General features: G+C 36.6%; 1 protein-coding gene across 2 annotated transcripts in view; it reads right to left on the bottom strand.

Annotated features, from left to right (window-relative positions):
• Positions 1–15,395: 15,395 nt before the first annotated feature.
• Positions 15,396–25,738, bottom strand: part of LOC114053915 (RB1-inducible coiled-coil protein 1) — an 86,869-nt gene continuing 76,526 nt past the window's right edge. The window contains exons 21-24 of one of the 2 annotated variants that reach the window (XM_027877047.1): positions 23,663–23,721; positions 21,145–21,272; positions 17,767–17,837; positions 15,396–16,799 (exon numbers count right to left, since the gene is read on the bottom strand). In XM_027877047.1, the coding sequence (XP_027732848.1) occupies positions 16,722–16,799; positions 17,767–17,837; positions 21,145–21,272; positions 23,663–23,721 (336 nt within the window). In that variant the 3' untranslated portion in view covers positions 15,396–16,721. Of the gene's footprint in view, positions 16,800–17,766; positions 17,838–21,135; positions 21,273–23,662; positions 23,722–25,738 lie in introns of both variants that reach the window. The other variant, XM_027877046.1, reaches the window with a different exon arrangement.

Below are 25,738 nucleotides of genomic sequence, written 5' to 3' on the forward strand. Positions count from 1 at the left end.
CTTAATGGCTGGGTGTTTAGGAAAAATGGGGAAGTTTATTCCTTGTTAAATCAGAGTGTTGCTACCTAAAGAGCTTTTAGAATAGATTATTTTCATTCCTTTTTATGACACATATTTATTGAATTCTGGGTCCCCAGAGAAACACAGTGAATAGCGTAGTAATGCTTTCCATTGTGTTTACTTCTATCTCATAATAAATTAATGTTATACTAAGGAATAACTCTACCAGGGACATGTCCTTGTTTCAGTTGGACTCAGGGTATATACACATAAAACAATCTCAAACGTATCTGTTTATAAATATTCATAATAATGGATGTATAACAGTTCTCTGGTCCCACTGTCTAAGTGCCAGACCTGTTATATTTTAACTTCCCCACTCCTCATCTCCAGTTCTCTAGCATCCAGGACCGCTTAAACAAGTAATATCTGATCTGTATTTACTTCAAAGATATAGCAAGGACAAGCATACAACACCCCCCACCCCCAATACCTTCGGACCATAATTCCCACAGACATTACCTCAGTCTCTGGGGAAGGTTGGAGGAGATCAGTTAGGTTCATAGTGTAGCTCATTATCTACATAGCACTGATCGCACTAAGTTCAAGTCCAAAGCCCTACTAGGCTAGCAACCCCAATCCTTGCTCCCTAGGGTTTCACTGCATGTTTGGATGCAATGTCCAGTCTGAATTTCTGGACTTCTGGATCCCCATGCCTTAAGTTCCAGGGTCCTATGATCTACTCCCTATACCTAGAACAGAAAAGGAAAAAGGAAAAGGTCAAAACCCCTGAAGCAACTTTTTCAGAGCCACATGGCTGGGGATAGGGGCTAGAAGAGAGGCTGTAAGGCCCTTCACCCTTACTACTTAGTGTCATCTGCTATGAATGAAGTCCTTTACCTTTTGGAAAAAAACATGAAGTATCCTTGTTAGGCAGTTTTAAAAGATTTGGACAGTTCTGGTTACAAATCCAATCAAAAAAAAAGCTGCTTAGTTCCATGTAGCAACTCAACACAGAATATTTATGTATGCTACAGTCGCAAAGCAGGTCCCCAGGGTCTTCTTGTAGGTGATACTGAAGAGGAGGGGGGGGTTTGGGGTACTCCTAGATGCACAGAGGCACCCCATGATCTCGGGAAAAAGCCTAGATCGCGGCGCCGAATCTGCCTGAATGAATTCAACTCAGATCTTCTTCCAGCAAGAGAAAAAATTTATTAAAGATAAAGCATATAGGCCAGACTCCCAAGGAACCCAAACATCAGTGATCTAAGTGGGGGCTAAGGTGGTCAGGTGATGCTCATAAGCAGGCTTGAGAATCTCAGCCTCTGGGCGTGAGAGGTTCTCAGCGTCTGAATGGGGGCTGGGGGCTAAGGTGGTCAGGCGAGGTGATGCTGGTAAGGACAAGCGAGTGTGAGGCAGTGTCAGCCTCTTGGGCATGAAGAAAGCTCAGCCTCTGAGTAGGGGCTAGGGTGGATAGGCCACATGCTCATGAGGACGAGTCGGGAGAGCCTCAGCCTCTAGGTTTGAGAACAGCTCAGCATCAGAATAGGGCAAAGATGAGTCTTAACTACAGAAAGACTGGGGGAGGGGTCTAGGAGTGGCCAAGCAGTTTGGAGTGATGGGAGGACTGGTCTAAGGAGATCTGGATGGGAGTGGCTAGTAAACTGGGGTGAACAGAACTGCTAGCTCCTGGACCTCATGGCGCCTAGCTAGGATTAAGGGTGAGAAGTGACCAAAGGCCATAGCAAGGCGAAACAATGGAAGGGAGATTGGGTGTAGCCACAATGCAAGGCCTGTTGAAGGGGGGAGGTGATAAAGAAAAAGGGCCCAGGTGGGGATTTCTATTTGGAATGTCTGAGAGATTTGAACAGACAATGAGAATAGATAATGAAGGCAGGTGGAAGGGGAAGTTTGCTTTCAAAAAGAAATAAAAGGAGTTTCTAAAACTTTAAGGTTTTCCTGGGACCGGTAAACAAAGCATTTGAATAAGATTTCAAAGAGAGAATCTAAAAGTTTTAAGGTTTTTCTGGGAATTGTAAACAAAGGAGCCAAATTCCTTTTGATGAAAAGGGGCAAAGGGAAAAGGGGCAAAGATAAACCTTTTCAATACCATCCTAAGTTACCTGGCCATGTGTCAAACCTTCATTATAGGCAAATAGTCTTCATTATAGTCATCATAGTCACAATATCTTTATGGAAATTCCTCAGGGTACATAACACCTTACCTGGTAAGGAGCCCCTTGTTTATACTGAGATCAGACCTCAGCAACTTACACCATACTGAACATTGTAACTAAACAGGAACTGGAAAATAAAAAAGAGGTCTCAATAATAAGCAACATAGTTGTCACCAAACTCTAGCATGTTATCTCAAAAACTATTGCTTTAACCTGGAGGACAATGTGTGGTATAGAACCTTTCAGAGAGATATTTAGATATTTACAGATATTCAGATATTTCTAGGTATCTTATTGGCTAAATGCTGAATGTAGAAAAAAAGGCATCAGGAGGAACAAATATATAGCAAACACTGTCAGTGAGAGGGAATATCGAGTCAGAAAAAAAAGCAGACTAAACTGGTATATATACTAGTAGTCTGAGTCCTAGTAATATAGGAGCAAATATCCTTATATACCCCAAACGCCTGGAAGGATGTGACCGATAGTACCATACAATAAATGATTCAAAAGCCCTGGATTGGGCTATATGCCTCTTATTAAAAAATCAGTCTGATTAAGTTCAAAGAGACATCACCAGACTACTTGCCCCTAGGTAGTCAATTTCAGAGGCCATAGCTACTGTACAAGATAGAATTCATGAAGGAAAGTAAAGTGGAAGAAAACTGGAAAGGTAAGAAGGGACCAAGTTATGAAGAGCTTTAAATATCAACAGGATTTTATAATTCATTCTGTAGGTAATAGAGAGCCACTAGAGCTCATTGAGCCAAGAAGGGAGGGGGGAGGTGACATGGACAGACCTAAGTTTTAAAAAAAAAAATGTATCTTGGCATCTAAGCATAAAATGGTTTGGAGTGGGAAGAGGCTTGATGCAGGGATACAAGTTAGGAGGCGATTGCAATAGTTTTTCAAGAAGTGATGTGGGCCTGAACTAGGATTGTGCCTGTGTGAACAGAGAGAAGAGGAAAATTCCAGAGATGTTATGCAGGTAGAAATAATAATAAGGTTTGGCTACAAATTAGATTATGAATTAAGAGAGAGTGAGGAGTTGAAAACAGCAAAGGAAATGGGTGTTTTAGAGGTAGTGCTCTTGACTTTAGAAAAGGGAATGGTTTGGGGGAAAAGATAATGATTTCTATTTTGGGCATATTGAGTTTGAAATTCCTATGGCACATCCATTTTAAGATATCCAAAAGGCAGTTAGTGATGTGAGACTGAAACTCAGGAGAGAGTCAAGGGCTGAATAAAGTGGGAAGTGGATCCAGTACAGACCTTGACGAATATTCCCAGTTAGTGAAGATGACACGTATGAGTAGAAGTCAGACAGAAGAAAGAACCAGGACAGTGCAGTGTCATGAAAACCTGATGAATAGAGATTATCCAGGACATAGTGGTCAGAATTGTCAAGAGCTGCAGGGATGTTAAGGGGATCAGGCTTGAGCAAAAGCCTTTAGATTAGAGGTATTTCAGTTAAATGACAGAATCTGAAACCAAATTACAAAGGGTTTAGAAGACAGTGAAAGGAAAGGAAATAGAAACCCCTAATAAAGACAGCTTTTTTGAGGTCATGTTAAGGGAAAGAGAGGTAATAATTAGCATAAATGAACGATCAAATGAGGGGTTTTCTTTAAGGATGGGGTATATGTGGGCACCCGTGTAGGCAACAAGGGAGTAGGCAGGAGACAATGACAGATTGAAGATTGTGTGGGTATGATCATCTACTGGAGAAGTTGGGAAGGGGTGAGATAATGGGCACATGCAGAGGGGTTGGTTTTGGCAAGGAGAAGGGCCATCTCTTTATTTAAGACTAGAATAAGGAAAGGCATCTGAATGAGATAAGATCAAGAAGAGGAGAGAAGGAGGAGCTCCTGACAAATAGCCTCATTTTTTTTTTTTTCAGTAAAGTATGAAGCAAGGACTTTGGCTGAGTGCCAAAGGAGGCTTGAGCAGAGGTTTAGAATTGTTGCTGTGGGGAGTGGGATAATGAATCAATTAGGGAGGAATAGAATGATTGACTTGCTGCAATGGGGACCCAATTGAGATTAGGTAATTTCAATTGGTAGTTGAACTAGTAAGCAGTTCGGTGATTTTTCTTCAGTAACACATTCTTCCATTCAGTAATACGTGAATAGAATCAAAAGAAGCAGATGGTGAGAGTAATCAAGCATTGGGATTTAGCTAAGCATGACTGATGATAGGACAAGGAGCCAAGGGATTCCAGAGTGGAAGATAATGTGGAATTGAACTTTTTCCCCAAGGAGTTGACAAAGAAGAGTGAGAAAAGTCCAACCAGTGCAGTGGTAATGGGAAAGAACTGAAGAGCTGATGAAATGGAAGTCACGTTGAGGGTGAAAAACATGGTTAGAAAAAAAACATTGCAAGACATAGAGAAAAAAAATGATAAAATATTATGATGAGGGCTCAAATTAGCATGATGGCCCTGTGAGTAGAAGGAGAAAACATTTTCAAGAAGTGTTATGATGGTAGAATCAGCAAAACTTGGAAATTGTTTGCAAATGAGGGTGATTGGGGAGTTGACGAGGAGCCTGAGGTTATGAATAAATGTGACTGATAGGATGGTGGTGCTCTCAAAAAATAAGGAAGTCAAGAGGAAATGTGGGTTTGGGAGGAAAAATAATGAATTCTGTTTTGGAAATGTTGAGTTTGATATTTCCATGGGACATCAAGTTCAAAATGTCTGATAGGAAGTTGACAAGCTGGAAGGACCCATAGGGATTTTCTAGTTCAACTCTCTCATTTAATAGAGGAGGAAACTGAAGACAAGGGACTTACTTGCCCAAGGTCATAGCGATGGTGAGAATCTATGTCTTTCCTATTCTAAATTGAGTGTTCTTTTCACAACACCAGGGAAGTTTTGAGGGTGGAGTGTGTATGTGTGTAAGTTATTGGTATCAGAATTTTTAAGAGTAGAAAGCTGAAAGAAATGTTTTAAAAACACATATATAATACTCATACCCAAGATGTCTCCAAATTCAGACATTGAGTAATTTCGTTTATTTAAATGAATATGTTCACACATAGAAAGTACTATAAAAGGAGATATTAGACATGCCAAAAACTCCCATAAAAGGAAAAAAAAAAGACTAATCATTCCTTATCCATCTATGCATGGGAAAAGATGATTCAAAAAATAACACTGAATTGGAAGTGTTTACAAAATTCAGCTGTTCATGGAAGGTAAAAAGGGCTCACAGCTGTTATATAAATGTGTTGTTGTAAATGAGTAAGTTAATGGCTATGTGCTAGTCTCTTACATATCTAGAATATCATTTCTAATTAGTCAAAACAATACAGTTTTTTTTAAAGATATATGAATGCACTGAATTGCAAATGAGATCTTGATATATACACTAATAGCTGAAAAACTGATGAGTTGGCACTCATTGACAGCATTACACAGAAGTTTCAGGTGGTTCAGCTAACAACTCATAGATTGCAGGAATAAGTTACTCATGTGATAGTCAATAAATTTACTTTTTTAAGTAAAATAAGTTTATGGACTAAAATGTGAGTATCTGGGTTTTTATTCTAAGCTTGGGATGGTTCATCAAATTTCTCTTCACACCAATATTACAACAGAATTCCAGAGGGATTGGAACTTCTCTCACCATGCAGCATGAGTACCACAATGAATACAACATAAATTAATCACTGCTATAATTTTTGTCAGCATGCTTTGAGGAGACTGAATGGCATAAGGGCATTATACTTCAAAGATTATGGAATTGAATGTTCATAAAAGGCACTACTGATCAGTAGTTGAATGGGACTGGAAAGATCATTCTGAAGTGATACTGATGATATAGGAAAACAGCCCTTGAGCACATTGAAGAACTTTAAGATTCTAATCAATGCAATGACGAATTGTAACTTCAGTCAAATGAAGCATGTTTTCCACCTTTCATTCGAGAGATGGTGGACTGCAGGTACAAATGGAGGCATGTATTGTCAGACATGGGCAATATGTTGCTTTGTTTTACTTAACTGTACTTTTTTTTTTTAACGAGAGGGATCTCTTGGGTGTGGAGGGAGAGGATGAGGAATCATTGGGAAGTGATAGTGATTAAAAAAAAAAGAACATCAATAAAATATTTTTTAATCTCATCACTTGAATACCATTCAGAACTTGAGTGGTAAATGTGTCGAATTTCTATTGCTAACAATAATTAAAGAACCTAGGGAGTGGGATTGGGATACAGTGAGATCTTGCTAGGAGATCTAAAGGAAGAACTTGTTGTTATCATAGAATCAGGAGATTTTTATGAGGATTTATCTGGTATTCTGACAAACTGAGACTTGTCCTAACTTGTTTCCTCTTATACTAAGGTTGTTTATAAGAATGATTTCATCTTTATAAAGCACTTAAAGGTTTACAAAGTATGTTCTTAAGAGTCCCATAGGATTGAAGCTGCAAGCATTGTTATCCTTATCTGACAAATGAGCTTATGGCATTTGCTGGGTCAAACAGTTAGTGGTACAGTTAGAACTTGAACCCAGGCTTTCTGACTCAAGATTGGGGTTCTTCTTTCCTAGCCATGCTACTTCTAAAGTCATAACAACTATGAGTTTTTTATTTTGGGAAGTGTATGAAACAAAGAGGTGGAGCTTAGTCCACACATTTCCCATCAGTATGTCTAAGCCATCTAACAAGTATGTAAACAACATAGTTTAAAGCTGACTGTTCAGACTCATTATCACCATGTTAAGAATTTGTTTGAAAGAATCTCCATTTTACATATACATCAAGATTATAGTGTGCATGACAAGTTTTATTTTTTTAAATTTTGGCAAAAGCAGAATGTTTCTTTTTTCCCTTTTTAGGAATATTTTATTTTTCCCCAATTACATGTAAAAACAATTTTTAACATTCATTTTTTAAAAATTTTGAGCTCCAAATTCTTTCTGTCCCTTTCCTCCCCCTTCCCTGAGGCAGTAAGCAATCTGATATAGGTTATATATGTGCCATCATGTAAAACATAGTTCCATATTTTATGGGAGAAAACTCAAACAAAAAAAAAGAAAGTGAAAAATAGCCTGCTTTATTCTGCATTGAGACTTCATCAGTTCTTAATCTGGAGGCAGATAGGATTTTTCTTCATGAGTCCTTTGGGATTGTCTTAGATCATTGAAATGACAAAAATAGTTAAATCATTCATAACCGTTCATTGTACAATCTTGCTATTACTGTATACAATGTTCTGGTTCTGCTCACTTCACTCTGCATCAATTCACGTAAGTCTTTCCAAGTTTTTCTGTAAAGCAGAATGTTTCAATGTAAGACTTTTAGCAACAGTAAAATAAAGATGTTTGGTATATATTAAGGTGAGGATGACAAGGTGTCATGGAAAGAACACTGATTTTGGACTGAGAGACTTAGGTTTGAATATCTCTTCTGACACTTCCTAGTTGTATGACCATGGATAAGACATAGACTCACAGAATTTGACAGTTTGGAAGTAGGGATATGCTGGAGACAGATCATACCAGTAAATAAGAGCCAATTGTTAAATTCTCATTGTGAGAATTTACACCTTGGAAATCTGGCAATTGGTACAAGTCAGGGCTTGATTTTTTTTTATTGATGTTGTTGATTGTCTACACTTAAGAAAGTGAAGGAAGAAATGTTAATGCATATTAGACTTAAAAGTTTGTCATGAGTACATCTTCCCTTCTCCACAAACATACAGAAAGCCAGTTGCTAAACATTTGCCAGTATACCATTGGTTGGAGGGGGCTTTAGCAACCATCTAGTCCAATCCATATCCCCACTATAACCTACCTGGACAAGTAGACCAGCCTCTTCTTGGAGATATTCAAGGAGGCAGAACACACCCTCTCTACAGTTATGTCGGGTTTCTTTTGGACAGCTCTAAGTGTTCTGAAGTCTTTCTTGACATCAAGTTGGCCTCTTCCCAACTTATGTCCATTGCTTTGGTTCTCCCTTCCATAGCCAAACAAAACATATCCGTTCTTTTTTCTAAGTGGCAATCCTTTCTAAGTGGCAAATTCTTACTTTGACCCAGCTATTACATCCATCTCTGAGTCTTCTTTTCTCCTGGCTTTTGTTGTTGTTGTTCAGTTTTGAGTAGTGTCCAACTCTTTGTGACCTCATTTGGGATTTTCTTAACAAAAATATCAGAGATGTTTGCCATTTCCTTCTCCAGCTCATTTTGCAGCTGAGGAAACTGAGGCAAACAGGGTTAAGTGACATGCCCAGGGTCACGCAGCCAGTAAGTGTCTGAGGCTGGATTTGAACTCAGGAAGAGGAGTCTTCCTGACTCCAGACCTGGCACTCTATCCAGTACCAACTAGCTGCCCCTTTCTCCTGGCTAAAACATGCCTAATTACTTCAACTTCTTATGTTATAAAATGAAGGCCCTTCACCATTCTGGTTGCTCTATTTTGGATACTCTCCAACTCATAAACATCCTTTCTGTCCTGATACAACTTTAGTTTTATATCAATATCTATATCTATATGCAGAGAAAGACAGAGAGAGGGAGAGAGACAGAGAGAGACAGAGAGATAGAGCCCTTTTTGTTGCTCTTGGCATTTTACCAGCTTACCTGTAATCTTATAGTTATTATTATTATCATTTATTCCCAAGATGACAGAGCCTCAGGTTGGAAGGAACATCAGACTAGCATCTAATCTAATCTATATCTGCACAGGAGTCTCCTCTACATCAAAACATCACTGACAGAGACAGACCTACCTTTTCTCAATGTAGCCCATTCCACTTTTGGATAATGTGGAAAATAGTATTTGTATTACGGTCTGTTAATTAGCTTAAAAGGTCCAGATCCTATACTGATTGCATGATTGCCTATGTGAGCATCACAGACTTTGATCAGGTTAAGTTAGTCTATAAGTATTTATTAAGTGCCTACTATGTGTCAGGCACTGTTCTAAGCACTAGGGATACTAAGGAAAAGGCAGTCCCTGCCCTTGAAAATCTCACAATCTAATGGGTAGAAAATTATGTACAAACAATCAATATATAGGACAACTAGGAAATAATCAACAAAGGGAAGGAGCTAGAATCAAAAGAGAGATTGGGAAAAGCTTCTGATAGATGAGATTTTAACCGGGAGTTGAAAGAAACCAGAGGTTCAAAGAGGTAGAGATAAGGAAAGAACATTCCAAATATGAGGGACAACCAGTGAAAATGTCCAAAATGGAGATAGGGTGTCTTGTTTGACAAACAACAAGGAGGCTAGTATCATTGGATCTAAGAGTTTGTGGTTGGTGGTGAGTGGGTATAAGGCATAAGACTAGAAATGTCAAATAGAGGATTTTTTATTTGATCCTGGAAATAACAGGGAGCCACAGGAGTTTATCTAATAGAAGTGACATGTTCATACTTGTGCTTTAAGAAAATCACTGGTGGCTAAATGGTAGATGGTCTGGAGTGGGGTAGAGACTTTGGCAAGCAGACCAACCAGCAGGCTATTACAAGAGTCCAGGCATGAGGAAATGAGGGGCTGCACCAAGGCAGGGGTAATATCAGAGAGAAGGGGACATAATGAGATGTTAACAAAGGTGAAATTGACAGACCTGGGCAACAGATTGGATATGGTGATGAGAGATAGTTAGGAGTCGATGATGCCCAGGTTGTAAGCCTGAGGAACTGGGAGGATAGGAGTGCTCCTGTCAGTAATGTTTTGCTGTTTGAGTCCCTCTGTTTAGTGCAGTTTTTGCTTTTTTGAGGTGTCCATTTCCCTGGAATCAGCTTTCCTCAGCTTCTGTCTCCTTGCTTTTTGTTTATGCCTTCTGAAAGGCTAACTAGGAAAAAATTCATCTTGAAACTATAATAAAGGCCCCAACAAGAGTCACAGGCTCAGATGTACTCCTCTATCCTGTAGGAATTGGTCTCTGAAATATACTGCTGCATTAGTATTTTTCCCCTCTTAGGGAAGAGTTGTAAGTTCATTTAGGGATAGGGTAATGATTCTGACAGTTGATTAACAGGGCTTGCTGTGTTTTCCAGTAATCACAAAATTAAGTCACATGCCTAGCTGTATGGCCAGCAGGGTTGCTACTTCAGGGATCTCAGAATTCATTTTGTTTATTGGGCTTTTAATTAGAAGTCTGAACTGACCACTCCATGAATAGGGTAGCTGATTTTTTTTCTCCTTTCAACTTCTGTAGAACCAGGAAGAAAATAAGAAATTTGTGTCCAACAAAAAGAAATGAGCGAGCTGGAGGGTTTTGGATTAGTGAAGTAGGTCAGAAGTTAAATATGAGAAGAAATTTGAAAAAAAAATGGGAGAAATTGAAGAAAGTTTGAAGAACAATTTCCAGGTCCAGGCTCTGATCTGGATTCTACTTTCTGCTTTAAAAAGCAGCAGAATCAAGAAGAGTTAAGGAGGATACAAAAGGTTACTTAAAATATTGGGATGACTGATTTTTGGACAACTAACAGAGGTTGGAAAGCATATATTTGACAGCTGTCTTTCAATTCTAATTAAAGGAACTTGAACTAAAAAAAAAAATTGGGGAGGAATAGGATGGCCTATGTATATCCCCCAAGTTAGATATTATAACAACAAGAATAGCACCTAAGACACTCAGAAATTCACAGCAGACAAAATTCAGGAAAAGAACCAGTGGTAAACACAGATGTCTATATTCAAATGTCTAAAGTTGGGGGGGGGGGCAGGGATAAGGAACTAGAGGTGTACAAGCAAGAATGCAGATTAAATTTCAAAGATATCTTTGAGATTTAGTGAAATAAAATCCAACACTACATCATGGTTTTGGATAAATATACCTTATTCCAAGAAATATGGTAGGTAAAAGGGGTGGGAGGTGTTATGGGTATCACACATTTAAAAAGTATATACATATAGGGACAATTGTGTGGTGCAGTGGAAAGAGCACTGGCCCTGCAGTCAGGAAGACCCGAGTTCAAATCTGGCCTGTGTGACTGGGCAAGTCACTTAATCCCGATTACTTCCAATAATAATAATTTTAAAAACTATACACATATGATGAAATCCTGAAACCAGAGAAGCAGAGCATGATGGAGATTATTTCACTTAAGGAGTAAGGAGGGACAGAAGTGATGTCATCAGACACCTGTACAAAAAAAAATAGTTGAAGAATTTGGAACAGAACACAAGTCTGGAACAAGAGGATTTCAATTATCCAGACATCTTCTCTACTTGAACTTAATCTCTCTTTACCAAAAGTAGGGCATCAAGAAATAAGCTTACTTATTGATTTGCCTTAATGATAATTTTATCCTTCAAGATGAAGGAATCAACACTGGCAAATTTTATTCTGGATCTCATTCTCATTAATAGACAGGAATTGGTTGCTGAGAGGGGGATGATAAGAATCTTAGAGTGAAGGGACACCCAAACCAGAGAGTTATGATTGAAGAGAAGAAATCTTGGGCGTACTCTGAGATGAACCCTACATTTTAGGAAAGTAACCTCTCAAAGGTATCAGGGGAAAGACGGATTGTGAGGAATGAAATTGAAAAGATGCAAAGAGAAAAAAAATTCCAATAAGGAAGGAAAATAGACATGGATACTCAGGGAACTCACCAACCTAGGTTTTTAAAAGAAAAGTACAGAAATTGGAAGCAAAACCAGGTCAAAGAAGATAAATGTAAGAAAGTGACATAGCCTTCTGTAAAAAATAAAGCTACAGGGGCAGCTAGGTGGCAGAGTGGATAGAGCACTGGCCCTGAAGTCAGGAGAACCTGAGTTCAAATCCAGCCTTAGACCAAACACTTGACACTTACTAGCTGTGTGACAGTGGGCAAGTCACTTAACCCCAACTGCCTCAGCAAAAAAAAGAAAAAAAAATGCTACAAATGCTAATACTTAGAATAAGTATTATTCTAATGACACTGGAGAAGGAAGCCAATGAATTTTTTTTTGTTTTGTTTTTTAGTAGCATTAGGAGAGGAACATGTATCAAAGAAGGGACAGGACCTCGCTTAGGGTACACGGAGCAATGAAAACAGACAACAGAGAGAAGGTAAAGATGCACAATCCTTGTTATATTTGTCTTCTCTGTAAAAATGGCCTTTACACTCTGACAGAGAGAAAATGACTAACAGGGAGTTGATATTCAAATAAGAAGGGCACCTAGCTTCCCTGGATGAATCCAAGTTAACTTGGCCCAGATCAACCACATCCTTGAGTCCTGAAAGAACTGCCACTACTGGGGCAGCTAGGTGGCGCAGTGGATAGAGCACTGGCCCTGAAGTCTGGTGGACCTGAGTTCAAATTTGACTTGAGACCAAACACTTGACATTTACTAGCTGTGTGACAGTGGGCAAGTCACTTAACCCCAATTACCAAAAAAAAAAAAAAAAACTGACACTACTGTCATTGATACTTGAAAGATCCTGGGAAAGGAGAGGCACCACATTACAGGAAAAGGATAAACATCTTGTTTTTCAAAAAAGGGAAGAGAACAGAGTTTACAACAACAGATCAGTGAGCTGGACTCCAATTACTGGGGCAATTCTAGAACAGATTACTTATGGGATACCTGATGAATATCTAAAAAGAAGCAATTAGTGAGCCAGCGTGGCTTCATCAAGATTAAATCGTGTCAGTCTAACCTAATTTCTTTTGTTAATAAGATTCCTAAACTAGATGAGGAAAATATGGAGTGCCACATATAGACCTATATTTGGCCCTGTGCCAATCAGTATTTTTATTAGTGTCTTGGATAAAGGTATAGATGGTATGTATGTTCACTAATTTGCAAATGGCACAATGCTGGGATGGAAAGGTAACACAATGGATGACAAAATTAGGATCCAAAAGGATCTTGAAAGTCTACAGCACTGGCTTATAAGAAACAATAAAGACAAATGTAAACTATACTTGGGTACAAAAAAAGTCAGCTTCACAAATATGAATTGGGGAAAGCATGGATCTAACTCCAAATCCAGCACAACTACATTAATTTTAAAAAAACAAAAGTTCCAGAGGACTTTGTGAAGTGACTGAGAATGTATTGTTTGCCATGCTAATGTTGAAATATAGGTCAGTAGAAGAAAATCTACATCTATTTTAGGAAAATTAGCTACAATTTCCAAAGAGAACTTCACATTGATCAATGTTGAGATTTCATAAAAGGGGGAATAATAAAATTCACAAATTTTTTAACTCTATGCAGAAATACCAAAAGTTTGATCTTTGTTGAACTCGGCATATGGAAGCATGTCACAAAGGATGATGCCCTTCCACTCCATACTCCTATTATACAATAGTCAGCATTGTATGTATCATTATTGTATTCCTTAACATAAAATTCCTGCACATGGTACTGAAAATAGATCTTTTCATTATTTTACCCTTGTTGAAAATCAAAATGAATGAACTTTGTTTTCCCTTTCTTTGCTCAGTCCTCTAAACTGCCATTAATTATGCTGAAGCAGATTAGTCTATCTGGCACAGTGGAGAGAGAGCTGGACCAGTAGTCAGGAAGGTCTGAGTTCAAATTCAGCCTCAGACACTATGACCCTGGGCAAGTACCTTAACCTCTGTCTCCTTCAATTTCCCTAACAGTAATGTAGAGATAACAGTATCTAGTTTGCAGGGTTGTTGTGAGGACCAAATGAAATATTTGCAAAACGTGTAGCACACCTGGCACAGAACAGGTACCATATAAATGCTTATTCTATTCCAAATCTTTTGGAGCCCTCTGACCCGAACTTGTTTCAAAAATAAGCATTTTGTAAGTATGTAAATCTTTTCTATGGAGGAAGTCTGAGTGCTGGCCTTGGAGTCAGGATAACTTGGATATGTCTCATCTGAAATCCACTGTGTCCCTAGACAAGTCATTTAATCTTTATGTGACTTGCATTTCCATCTTATCTGCTACATTCTTTTGGACTGCCCTGGTGGAAAAATTTTCCACATCCAGATTCCCCTATGCTGCCAAAATCATAGATCCTTCCGGTACTCATATAAATCCTTCATGTTCAGAGAATAATGTTATATATGGTTATTTTTCTCACACAAATACAGGTTTAAAAATTGATTTATGACTCCTGCCATTACAGGCTAATTTTGAAGAACTTCAAAGGTTGTATATGTTTCAGGTCAAATCACAACAAATTAGGAGTACACTTGAGTACTATGAAGTTGCAGTTGATGGTGATAATTGTATCATTTTCCAGCCTATTTCCTTCTTTTCCCCATTTCATTTCTATTCCTCCATTCCTCTCCCTCTTGCCTATAATTTAAATTGCTGGCAACTAAAAAAGTCATTTAGCTTCACTGCTGGGAGTTTAGGCCTTAGCTCAGAGGCAGCCTGATGTGGCAGGAGTTCTGGGGTTGGAGACAGAATAAGGTACTGGGTTTGTATGTTACTTGTTTCACCTAGGGTGAGACACTCCACCTAAGATATTTCCTTCATTTGTAAAATATGGAGGTTGGAAGAGAGGATCTCTCTGTACATCTCAACATGAAACATACATGAATCAAACTGACCAATTTTTTTTTACCTCCATAAAATAAACACCTCAAAGTCCTTCCTAGGCTAACAAATTTTGACTTACACTGCAGAAATGAATGCTTCGTTATACTTATTTGAAAACAGAAGTTAATATTTAATTGTAATATTCCATGTTCTCTTTGCTAAACTCTTAATAGAATATTAAAGATATTTTCAGAAAAACATTTTCAGAAATTAAGTGAAACCAACCTAATACATCTAGGATGGTTAAGATCCTTTAAATTTAAATAAAATTTTGCTTTGTAATTTTAAATAAGGTGTTTCGAAGTAAAAAATTTTCAGGACCTAAACTATGACTGACATCGGCAAAACTGGTAAACTTAGACAACAATTCTCTGTTGTTAACTGGGAAGAAATTAAACATTAAAAGGTCAACTCACTAATATTAAAGGGATGGATCTGCTGTCATACTTACTAGCACATTTTGGTGCCACAGATTCAAGTCTGTGAATACCTTATTCTTTCAGGATGTGTCTATATGACACTGCAACAACCACTTGTCTGGTTACTTTTCACAAATACAATCAAATTTAGTCTATGTTTGTGTTTTCTTTTGGCTTAAGGGGGAAAAATCTTCACCAGAGTTTTACTTCTTAGATGAAGAAAGATGCAATACATGGCCATTTTTTTTTGTACCAAGAAGTCATGTACAGATTGAATAGAAACATTTTAAATCATTCATTCATTTATTAATATGTTGTCAAACTCAAGAATTTTTTACACTGTTGTGTTTATTCCATTTTGCTTTCTGTTCTAATAGATACACATCTTTAAAAAACACATTTAACTCTTTCATGAATACTGTTAAATATTTTCTGCAAATGAATAATTTCATTATTGTCCTATAGCAACATAACTAAAACTCTCTAACCTGATAACTCATTGAAATGCCTTTGCTTAACACTTGCTTCTAGGAGCAAAGGGAGTTTGCCACAATTCATTTCTACTTCTTAGGAAAACACTTACTTCTTTATCCTGTAATATAAATTAAAGAATACCATTTCTGTAATACAGATGTTTCTCTGCGCTGTAATGATACAGAATAATCTTATCACACTCTCCAGCATTCACTCAAATTTATTAAAAAACTTACCATTTTCTTTAAAAGGCACACACATTTACAGGTTCAAATCTTTATTGTTTTAAAATTCTACATGTCTTTTACAATACAATAATTTGTTACTTAAATGACTTTTATATGGTTAATGTACAATGAGTGTTTTTTTTCCTCCTGAAACTCAACCATGAATTACAATTTCATCAATATGATTTTTCTAAATAGATTAATACAAGACTTCTGTGTTATTGGGAAGGTTCATGTGCTTACATTTAAAACTGTCAATGCACAGATTCTTCCCTTCAGAATCTATTTGATCAATCCATCGAAAGTGCTTTGAAGATTGCTGATTACCTGTGGCTGATCTTAAAATCAGTCAATCCAATTGTAGGGTTCCTTTTTTTTTTCCTTGAAACATCAAAGGGCATTTAAAAAAAATGAAACAAGTTGTGGTAGTTATCTACAGAGGCAAACTCATGTTTAAGAAAATTATATGATTATCTGCATGCAATGACACTCCTCTTTAAATAGTTTTGAAGAATTTATACATATTATAAAGAATGTGTTAAAGAGAGCAAGTATCCTGATAATGATTTCACAAAAGGACAAATGCTGGTAATAATGGTAACTAACATTTAACATCTAAGTTCAAGCTAATGTATATTTAACAGGCAATTAATATGGCTAATTTATAAGCCACAATGTATAGGGTATGCCCTTTGAGAAAATGAACTAATTTGGTCCGCATTTCTAGAGTCATCTGGGTAAAAAACTGTAATTCAGCCAAGGGATTTGATGAATTTCTTGTTTCTAAAATGTAATTTGTTAAAAAATAAATGTTGTACATCAATGAAGTATATTGTCAGAATGACTTCTGTATAAAAAAGATGGCCTTCTATTTTTGGAGTGGTGGATGAACACTGTAGGACAAGGCAGAAAAAATATGACAAAATGAAATGAATTTCCTGTGAGGGTTATACTTTCTTGTTCCACGGCACAGCTTTTACTCGGTAAAATTTGGTACCCAGAGGAACTTTAAATCTGTTCTGTGCCTGAGAGTGAGAGAGAGAGAGAGAGAGAGAGAGAGAGAGAGAGAGAGAGAGAGAGAGAGAGAGAAAATTATTTCTTTAAATAACCAAACCAAATACACAAGTACTTTCATCATGTTAGTTGTTGCATGTGAAATTCAAGCTAAGGTAAGACATTATTATCTAAGAGAGTTATTACTGCAAGGACTTCATAATAATATTACTTGATGTAAAAAATAGTCCTGCAATAATCACAGAGAATTAGAATGAGTCTTTAGTGGTGACTCAATAGAATGAATGACGCTATTAAAAATAAGACATGTACATATTTACTATTGTATAAATATTATTGACACTAAACCTGTTATTTTTAAACCACGAAATAATTCTTTTGCATCTTCACTCAAGGAGGTTTGATAGACAAACAGGAAAATATTTCTATGTCAAAACAGAGCTCCCTTCTGATTACCATTAATTTATGGAGCTACCCTTCATATAAGAAGACACTACTGTCTCAGCAGGAGTAAAGCAAGAATTAGTCTTTCAGTAGATAACCGAACCACTTATCTGTCTATCCCACTTATGGCAAATGGCACATACCTATTAAGATTATTTGCTAGGATTAATTAGCATTACAGTCAAAAGGGTTACCTTCTTGGGTTTCACTGGAATCATGCTCTACCTCAGAGTTCCCAAACTTATTTGGCCTACTATCCCCTTTTCTAAAAAAAAATTACTCAGCGCCCCCTCCCCTCCATCCTAGGTTAGGATGGAGGTTCCTTTATTTTTATTTAATGTCCCTCAATTGCACCCGAAGCTACTACTGCCCAACCCCATTGTTCCAATGCCTCCCAAGGGTTAGTACTGTCCACTTGGGGAACCTATGTTCTAACTGGATAGAAAGTGATCATTACTGATTTCTACATAAAGCACTGTAAGTTTTCTTTACTAATTCTGTGTTTTGTATAGCACATCCTATATTTTGTTTTACCTTTTTGGCTTGACAATATTCCTTTTCCATTACTTTTCCAAGTACCCAAGGTCTTCTAGATGTACCTGAAGCTAATAAGTTATAGTATTAATTTCATTTTAAAAATAAAATTTCCTATAAAGCACTTTAACACTTGAAAAAAGAAATAAAATACTTTTGATAAAATATCAATTCATAACACAAAACAAGGAAAATCTTAAATACTTGCGGACAGTGCTTTTATTACTACCATCTCTCCCCTTTAGTTAACTTGAATGGATTAACTTAACTCTAGTTAACTTAAGCCATAACTTGAATGGATTATGGAACAAATTAAAGTCGATATAAAAGGCACTGCATACCTACACCTAATAACTCACAATGGCACAAGAGTGCCACCTACTGTACTAACCAAGAAGATTTTATCTGAAGAAAAAGAGCCAGATTACCAGGTGCAGCAAATAAAAGGATTTTCAGAATGAAAAGCCCAAAGTAAGTGGAGAAGGGCAGAATGTGTTTGAAAGGAAATGGAAAAAAAACCAAACTCTTTCCAACTCTCAAAGGTGCCACTTTTTTGAATAAGTGTTGGATAATAGTGACAGGACACTAACTTATTAGGTGAAACTGTTCTCAAACTTTTAAGATGAATAATGTTAGGAACAGGGAGCACTAACTATTATGAAGGATTGTCATATAAAAGAATAATCAGATTTTTCCCCCATTTGGCCTTGGAGAGCAGAACAAGAAACAATGGATGGAAGTTGCTAAGAGGCCAGTTTAAGCTTTAGGGTAAAACTTCTTGATAATTAAAAAGCTGTCCCAAAGTAGAATGGACTACCTAGAATGATGGTGAGGTCCCCCTCCATGGAGGTCTTCATACAGAGGTTGAACACCGCTGGGTATGTTATGGTGGAAATTTTTCCTTTCCTGTATGAGTTGGACTAGATGACTACTGAGGACCCTTTCAACTCTCAAATCCTGTGAAATTTTATGGTTCTGTGAGTGCACAAGGTTCTGGTGATCACTACTCCACCCAATTGAACCTAAGTGGAATGCCCTTCCCCACCATCTTTGAAGTACTAGAAACAAAAGAACAGATATTGTCACATTACAAATTAAGAAATAAGCTTTTTTTTTTCCTTTTCACAACTAGTGACCTCAAGACAACATCCCATGACAGTAATTCATCAGTTAATCCATTAACCCAGGGAAGAGATACTTAAAATTAAACTTGTATCTTCTTATTTTATTTGGGAAATGTATACAAGGTTAAGGTAACAACCTTGGGAGTTTCATCTGAACAGCTTCAATTTTGCTAGCTATAAGTATATTTAAAAAAAAATTCTAGACAGAATTTCTGCTCTTCAATTCTAGAGCAAGAAAGGCCTTAGAGATCATCTAGTCTTAAGTCTTTCATTTTACAGATGAAGGCACAGAAGGCCTAAGAAATAAAGTTACTTGCATATAGCTGGTAGCTAGATCTCTCCGCTAATGCCCCAGTTTTCCTTCAGTCCCTGCCTGGAAGTTAAATTGAAGAAGTTAAGATCTAGGCTAAAAGCCCAGTGCACTCAGAAATACTACCTAGTTTCCTTTGTTTCTCTAATCCTCTTTGTTCTACTCTGTTCAAAGGGAGCTCTAGATTGACCTTTGTGGCTACCCACCAACTTGAGTTAAGCTGCAGGGAAGCTGAGAGTAATGGCCTAGCATAGACTGTATCTGTGATTTCATTGGCATAAATACCAAGTGAAGAATCTAAGTCAACACCTTCTCAGCTTGACTTGCCCAGGTAGCAAGTAGTTGTAGTGTAACTCAAGTCGGTAAATTGTCACAGAGGCAGATTCAAAGAGCCCTTATACTACTGAGTTGTCCACCAATTAAAGTAGAGCTGAGAAGGAAAATAAGCAGTACTTCTAGGCACACTGAGCTTTTAGATCAGATTTTAACTTGAGTAAAGCAATGTAGTGGCTGGGTAGAACTTGAACTCAAGTATTCCTCTCCAGTCCTCTACCTACCAGACCACAACAAGTACAGTCCAGATCTCTATATATGATACTACAGAGCCTCTTTCCCAGTGGCCTGGGAATCTTCCCTACCTTTGGGATGAACTTTGAAGTCCTTAAAATAGAGAGAGTTATGGACTACAAAATTACCAGAGGATTTCTGAGTAGCTAGATAGGAGACTATGAATATGAGGAACACAATGACTGCTTTTTCTCTATTTTACCGTCGAGGAAAAGACAAAGTTACATGACTTTACATTTTCACATTACATTTTTTCCTTTGAAAGACAGAGGAAAACAACCAGGATACCTCTGCAAGTTATATGTTAGAATTATTTTATATATGTTTATTTATTTTAAACCAAGTTATATGTAAGAGATTTGCAGTTTCATTAATCATTTTTTCTGTTCTATTATATATATGGAAATGCTCGTTTATTTAGTATCTGATAAATTCAGGAAAAAAAGGCAGAGGGGGAGTGGAGAACCTGCAATTTATAAAGTTATACTAATTTATATGTATGTACACAGGGTGAATCAGACAACCCTAGACTAAATGATGGCATCTGACACAATAAAGGAATTTCTTCATCATGATCAAGGAGGAGAGCATTTTAATACTTGAGAAGAGTAATAATTTCATCAGTTGGTTACTATCGTAGCCAAGGTAGATGCAACAATTTAAATGATTTGCACTGAACTGATGTGGACAAAACAATCCATGTCTACTGGCCAACTTCCTGGTGATGAGCCTCTTTGAACTTAGACAGGCTTATCATCAGACATCAGACTCAATAAGCCTGCACTTGAGGCCTCTCTCACTTGGTAGAGCCAAGCCTGACTGGCATAGTTTTTTAAGAATCTAGTCACCTCTATACTAAGATAAAGCACTGAAATAGAACTTGAGTTGAATATGATGTTTCAGTTAATTAAATATTCTGGTTAACAGTTACCAAATATATCAAACAGAATACACTAAACTATCCTAAACAGCTGTAATAGTTGTTAATATACTGCTAATTAGATGGAACCCCAGACCACTTTCTTATTTTATAGCTGAGGAAAATGATACCCAGAAAAGTTAAGTAACATGCTCAGGATCACACAGAATGCAGGCTAGGACAAGAATTCATGACTTCTGACTCTTAATTTCTACTTCATAATTTTCTTAGATGACTTTCTAGAAATATTAATCATTTATTTTGAACAAAGATTATTATGCAAGACATTCTTTTTTTGTAAACATCTGTACTACAGTGAATTAGTATGCTAAATTCTGGAACTTTTAGAGCTCCAACAAGTCTGAAAAAAAAAGTGGCTATCATTTAAATAAAAACTGATGATTACTGAACCTAGAGCATCATATTTTAGTTAAAAATAAGACACTTACCACACTCACCTGGTTTGAGGTCCAATGCAGCAAGAGACTCTGAATGCAGGAAGTATAAAGTTGGGCTAACAGTAAATAATACATAATTGTCATGACGTTCATCCAATATAATGAGAACCAAGTCTCCAACCTGAAAACTAAATAACAGTAATAGAGTTTTACTATACTTGTGGTATTATTACAATCACATTTTTGAAAGCTTAACTAAACTTTGGATTTTAAGATAAAATTGTTGTTGTTCAGCTGTTCCTGACTCTTTGTGATCCCATGGACCCTACTGTCCATGGGATTTCTTGGCAAGAATACTGGACTGGTTTGCCATTTCCTTCTCCAGTGGATTATAGCAAACAGACGTAAAGTGACTTTTCCAGAGGTCACATAGCCAGTAAGTGTCAGAGATTGGATTTGAACTCAAGTCTTCCTCCACTCCAGGCCCAGAGTTCTATCCACTGGATCTCTGATACCATCTCATTTAACTCCCACATTTAAGAGATGAGCAAAGAGGGATCCACAGAGGTGAACTGACTTGTTTAATACTACATGGTCACTAAAGGCAGTAAAGAGAGGAACTCAGATTTGAGTCCAGGTCCTCTGACTACAAATTTAGTATTCTTTCCATCATCTCACATTATCTAATTAAATTTGACTAAATATATCCTCAAAATCCCATTTAAATCTACATGTCCACATGCCCCAAAAACTCTTTTTTTATCTAAGAAAACTAGCATTAGGCCAGAGATATAGTATGAATTCAATAAATATCTGATTATGAGAAAATAAACTAATTTGATTTTACAAACATTTTTATATTTTATCATAGCTATAAGTAAATATGATATTTTTAAAATCAACTTTCAAAAGTGTTTGGCAGTTTTAATGATTATTATGGTGCCATTAGCAGTTTACTATAACTTGACATTTACATAAAGGAAAGTGCCAGTAAAACTCCTCTCTCCCCTTTTAAAATATTTCATTCTAGGTCTATGAAAATGGTAGGGAAGGAAAAGAAGTTATAAATGACACAATTTTTTCAAAGTGATATAATCCAGGTATAAAAAGTGTTGCTTAGGGGCAAGCTAGGTGGCGCAGTGGATAGAGCACCCACCCTGGATTCAGGAAGACCTGAGTTCAAATCCAACCTCAAGACATATAACACTTACTAGCTGTGTGACCCTAGGCAAGTCACTTAACCCCACTGCCTAACCCCCCCCCGAAAAAAAGGTGTTGCTTAGGAAAAGAAGGAAAAGATAAGACTTACTTACCTATGTTGGATGACTTGCCACCCCCCTCCCCCCCAAGGGCCTAAAGAAGGGGATCTTTGTTAACTTTTCCCTACTTAATAACAACAATAACAAATGAGCTTCAAGAATAAGGATTTGCAATTTTTTTGAGTTTTGGTTCATAGCACTGCTTGTTGTGACCCAACACAGTGCTAAATGTGCTATGTGGCCTGTTTTTTTGTTGTTGTTGTTGTTGTTTCTTTGTTTTTATTTTTAAATAAAATTAAGCTGATTAAAGGAATTATTAAGTTTCTTAGATCACTGGGAATAATTAGGACATTTCAGAGTAAAAGTAGAGAATCACTGTTTCAGGAACACTTCTCCTTTCCCTCTAAAACAAAACAAAACAAAACAAAACAAAAAACCAACCAAAAAAAAAAAAAAACAAACAACACCTCAAAACCACAACATAGAATCTTGGGTTTGAAAGGGACAGAGATGATAGTAACCATCTCAAACTAAAGAACCATTCTGAGCTCTTTTATTTTCCTATTGCAACTGAAATCAGAAAGAAATACAGATTAGACATTAGAAAGAATTATACTTTCATATTAATGGCACCCAAATTTAAAACTCTAAAAACCTTTAAAATAATATTTGGGACTCTGGTGAAGCTAGAGGTAGAGATCAGAATAAGCTTCTTAAGATAAACTGAGAACAAATAACTTTAAACAACAGGCAGTTATGAACTATAATAGCAGCTTTACTTAGATCAAGATTCAAGAAGGATTTTGGATATATTCAAGAAATACTACTGAAGTAAGCTATGGATGTTTCAGCACACAATCTTAATATTTTGAGACTGACATCATTAAGGGCAATTGCTTATCATAATCTGTTTTATCACATATCATGTATTAGCTTGAAATACACAAACACACACACACTCACACACACACACACACACATGCTAATGAATCTAAAAACTAGCCTCAATGGAGCACTGGTTTGTAATGATATAACATAGGACAATGAAATAAATATCTGCTTATGGATTAACATCTCTGGCATGCCTTTGGAGGTTGCAGGTCTCTCTTCACTGGTGGTATTTTTCAAGCAATGATGGATGACCACTTTTTGAAGAGCAGAGGCAATAATTCCTCAGGTATAAGTTGGACTAAATAGCTTTTCAAGTCCCTACTAATCTGAAATTCTATGATTTCTCTAACAAGTTAGCACTTCTAAAAGACTTTTTACCTGCTAACTGGTTACACACAGAAAAGAATCTCCCAAAATCAAATACTTACTCTCTAATAGCTATTTTTTCAGAATGCCTTGAAGAAACTGAAGACATGCTTTGAGACATCTGGAAGAAAAAAATTAAGCAAGTAATAAAGCACATAAAATGAGATTACCCTCAAATAGTTTATTATGTACCTAAACAGAATAAATTTTAGATTAAAAAACCTAAAACATTTTTAATATTGATTAAACAATTACATTTATCTAAAAGTTCTTGATAACTCGAGTCATTCAAAAGCATGACTATTGCTTGGTGTAACATTCAAATTACTTTTCTTGGCCACTGAGTATGTTAGCATAATTACCTTCATCAATTTCCCTTAGTTTTCCTTGGTGTTAAACTTATTTTTATTTAAATATGGTAGACTGAAAACTAAATATAAAACTATATTTAGTTTAATCTTTAATTTATGTTAAATATATCTAAGTTTATGCAGACATGTAGAGGGGTTAGCCTTGGCAAGGAAGGAATTCCAAATGGTGGAAGCAAAGGACCTACAAATTCTGCAAAGTGGGTTTGAAGAGGGAATGTATGTAGAAATTGTGGAATTCAGCTAACAAAGTTTGTTAGGTAAAAAAGAGTTGTGTGTTGTTAACCTACAAATCTGAAAACGTTCTACTTCATCTAGTCTAATGATCAATTTTCATTAAATCAAAACATGCACTGATGTGCACATGTAATATAAATGCAGAAAAATAGATATATGTGTTAGGAATATACATACTGGTGACATTGTAGTGTAGGTTTACAAAGGTCATGAATTAATGCCATGGTGCTCCCTGCCTTTATCAAACATGGGTATTTTTAGTTTTTTTCTTGTTCAGTGTTGACAGAGTAAGAAATGCTTTGTGACAATGGGGAAATCAATTTATCTCTCTGGACATCAGCTTCCTTATCGGTAAAATAAAGAGGATTAGATGATCCTTAATGGCCCTCGCTGACATCCTTTGCAAATAAACTCCAATTTACTGAGCTTCAAGATCCGGGGCTTTAAAATATTAACAATTTGGATATTGTCATCATAAGTACATTAAACCCTAGAATAGCACAGTGGGCAGAGCACTGGATTTGGAATCAGGAAAACCTCAGTTTAAATGTTGCTTCAGACACTTTTTAACTGTGATCCTGGGCAAGTCACTTAACCTTCCCTGGCTTCTGTTTTCTCATGAAATAAAATGAGGACAGTAATAGTTCCTACACCACACTGTGCTGTCAGGATCAAATAAGATAACATACATAAAGCACTTGGAAAAATTTGTGTGCCTTATAGGGCATTGTGAAAGTCTTGTGATGTTTTATGTTTTCATAGCTCTAATTGATTAAAAATACACTTAGACTTTTGGGATACCATATATGAATTATACCCTTGAGATCCTTTCAATTTGGAATTTGTAAAAGCTTAAATGGAAATTGGGTTTAAATTTCACTTTAAATCATAAAAATGCTTTCTAAAGAAATTGTAATGTTGAAGAAAAGAAAAAATTTCAAGCATTTTAGAAATGGGCTGTATGAATGGTAAAAATATACTGAAAAAACAATGGTTCTACAATCAAAGAATCTGGGTCCAAATCCCAGCTCTCTTGCTTACTATCTGCATCATGGTGAGCAAATTAGGGTGGCAAACCACCCTGGACCTCAGTTTCCTTATCTATAAAATTATGGAATTAGAGTAGACAGTGCCTACTTTCCAGGTCTAGATCTATGATCCTATAAAGTCTTCTTACCAATCACAAAAGAACTTCTACTTGGGAACAACTGAAAACAATATATTAAGTATACATTCAAGGAATAAAATTGTTATTTCAGGGGAAACAGTCTATAATTCACATTTTTCTTGTTCACGGTACCTCTTCCATGATGGATAAAATTAAGGACCTACTATGAACCAAGCATTGTGCTAAGAACTGGAGCTATGAATAGAACTAAGATAAGAACCTGCTCTTAAGGAGCTCACATTCCCTGGGTTGTACTAGATGCTGGTAAGATCCCTTTCACCTCACATTCTGTAGTTCCTTCTATCTGTATACATTTGATTTCCTCACCTATGTGATTACTTAGCTTTTCTGGGCCTCACTTTTCT

This window comes from Vombatus ursinus, unplaced genomic scaffold (genome assembly GCF_900497805.2).
Source record: "Vombatus ursinus unplaced genomic scaffold, bare-nosed wombat genome assembly UNPS02014812.1, whole genome shotgun sequence".
In the NCBI taxonomy this organism is placed as follows: Eukaryota; Metazoa; Chordata; class Mammalia; order Diprotodontia; family Vombatidae; genus Vombatus; species Vombatus ursinus.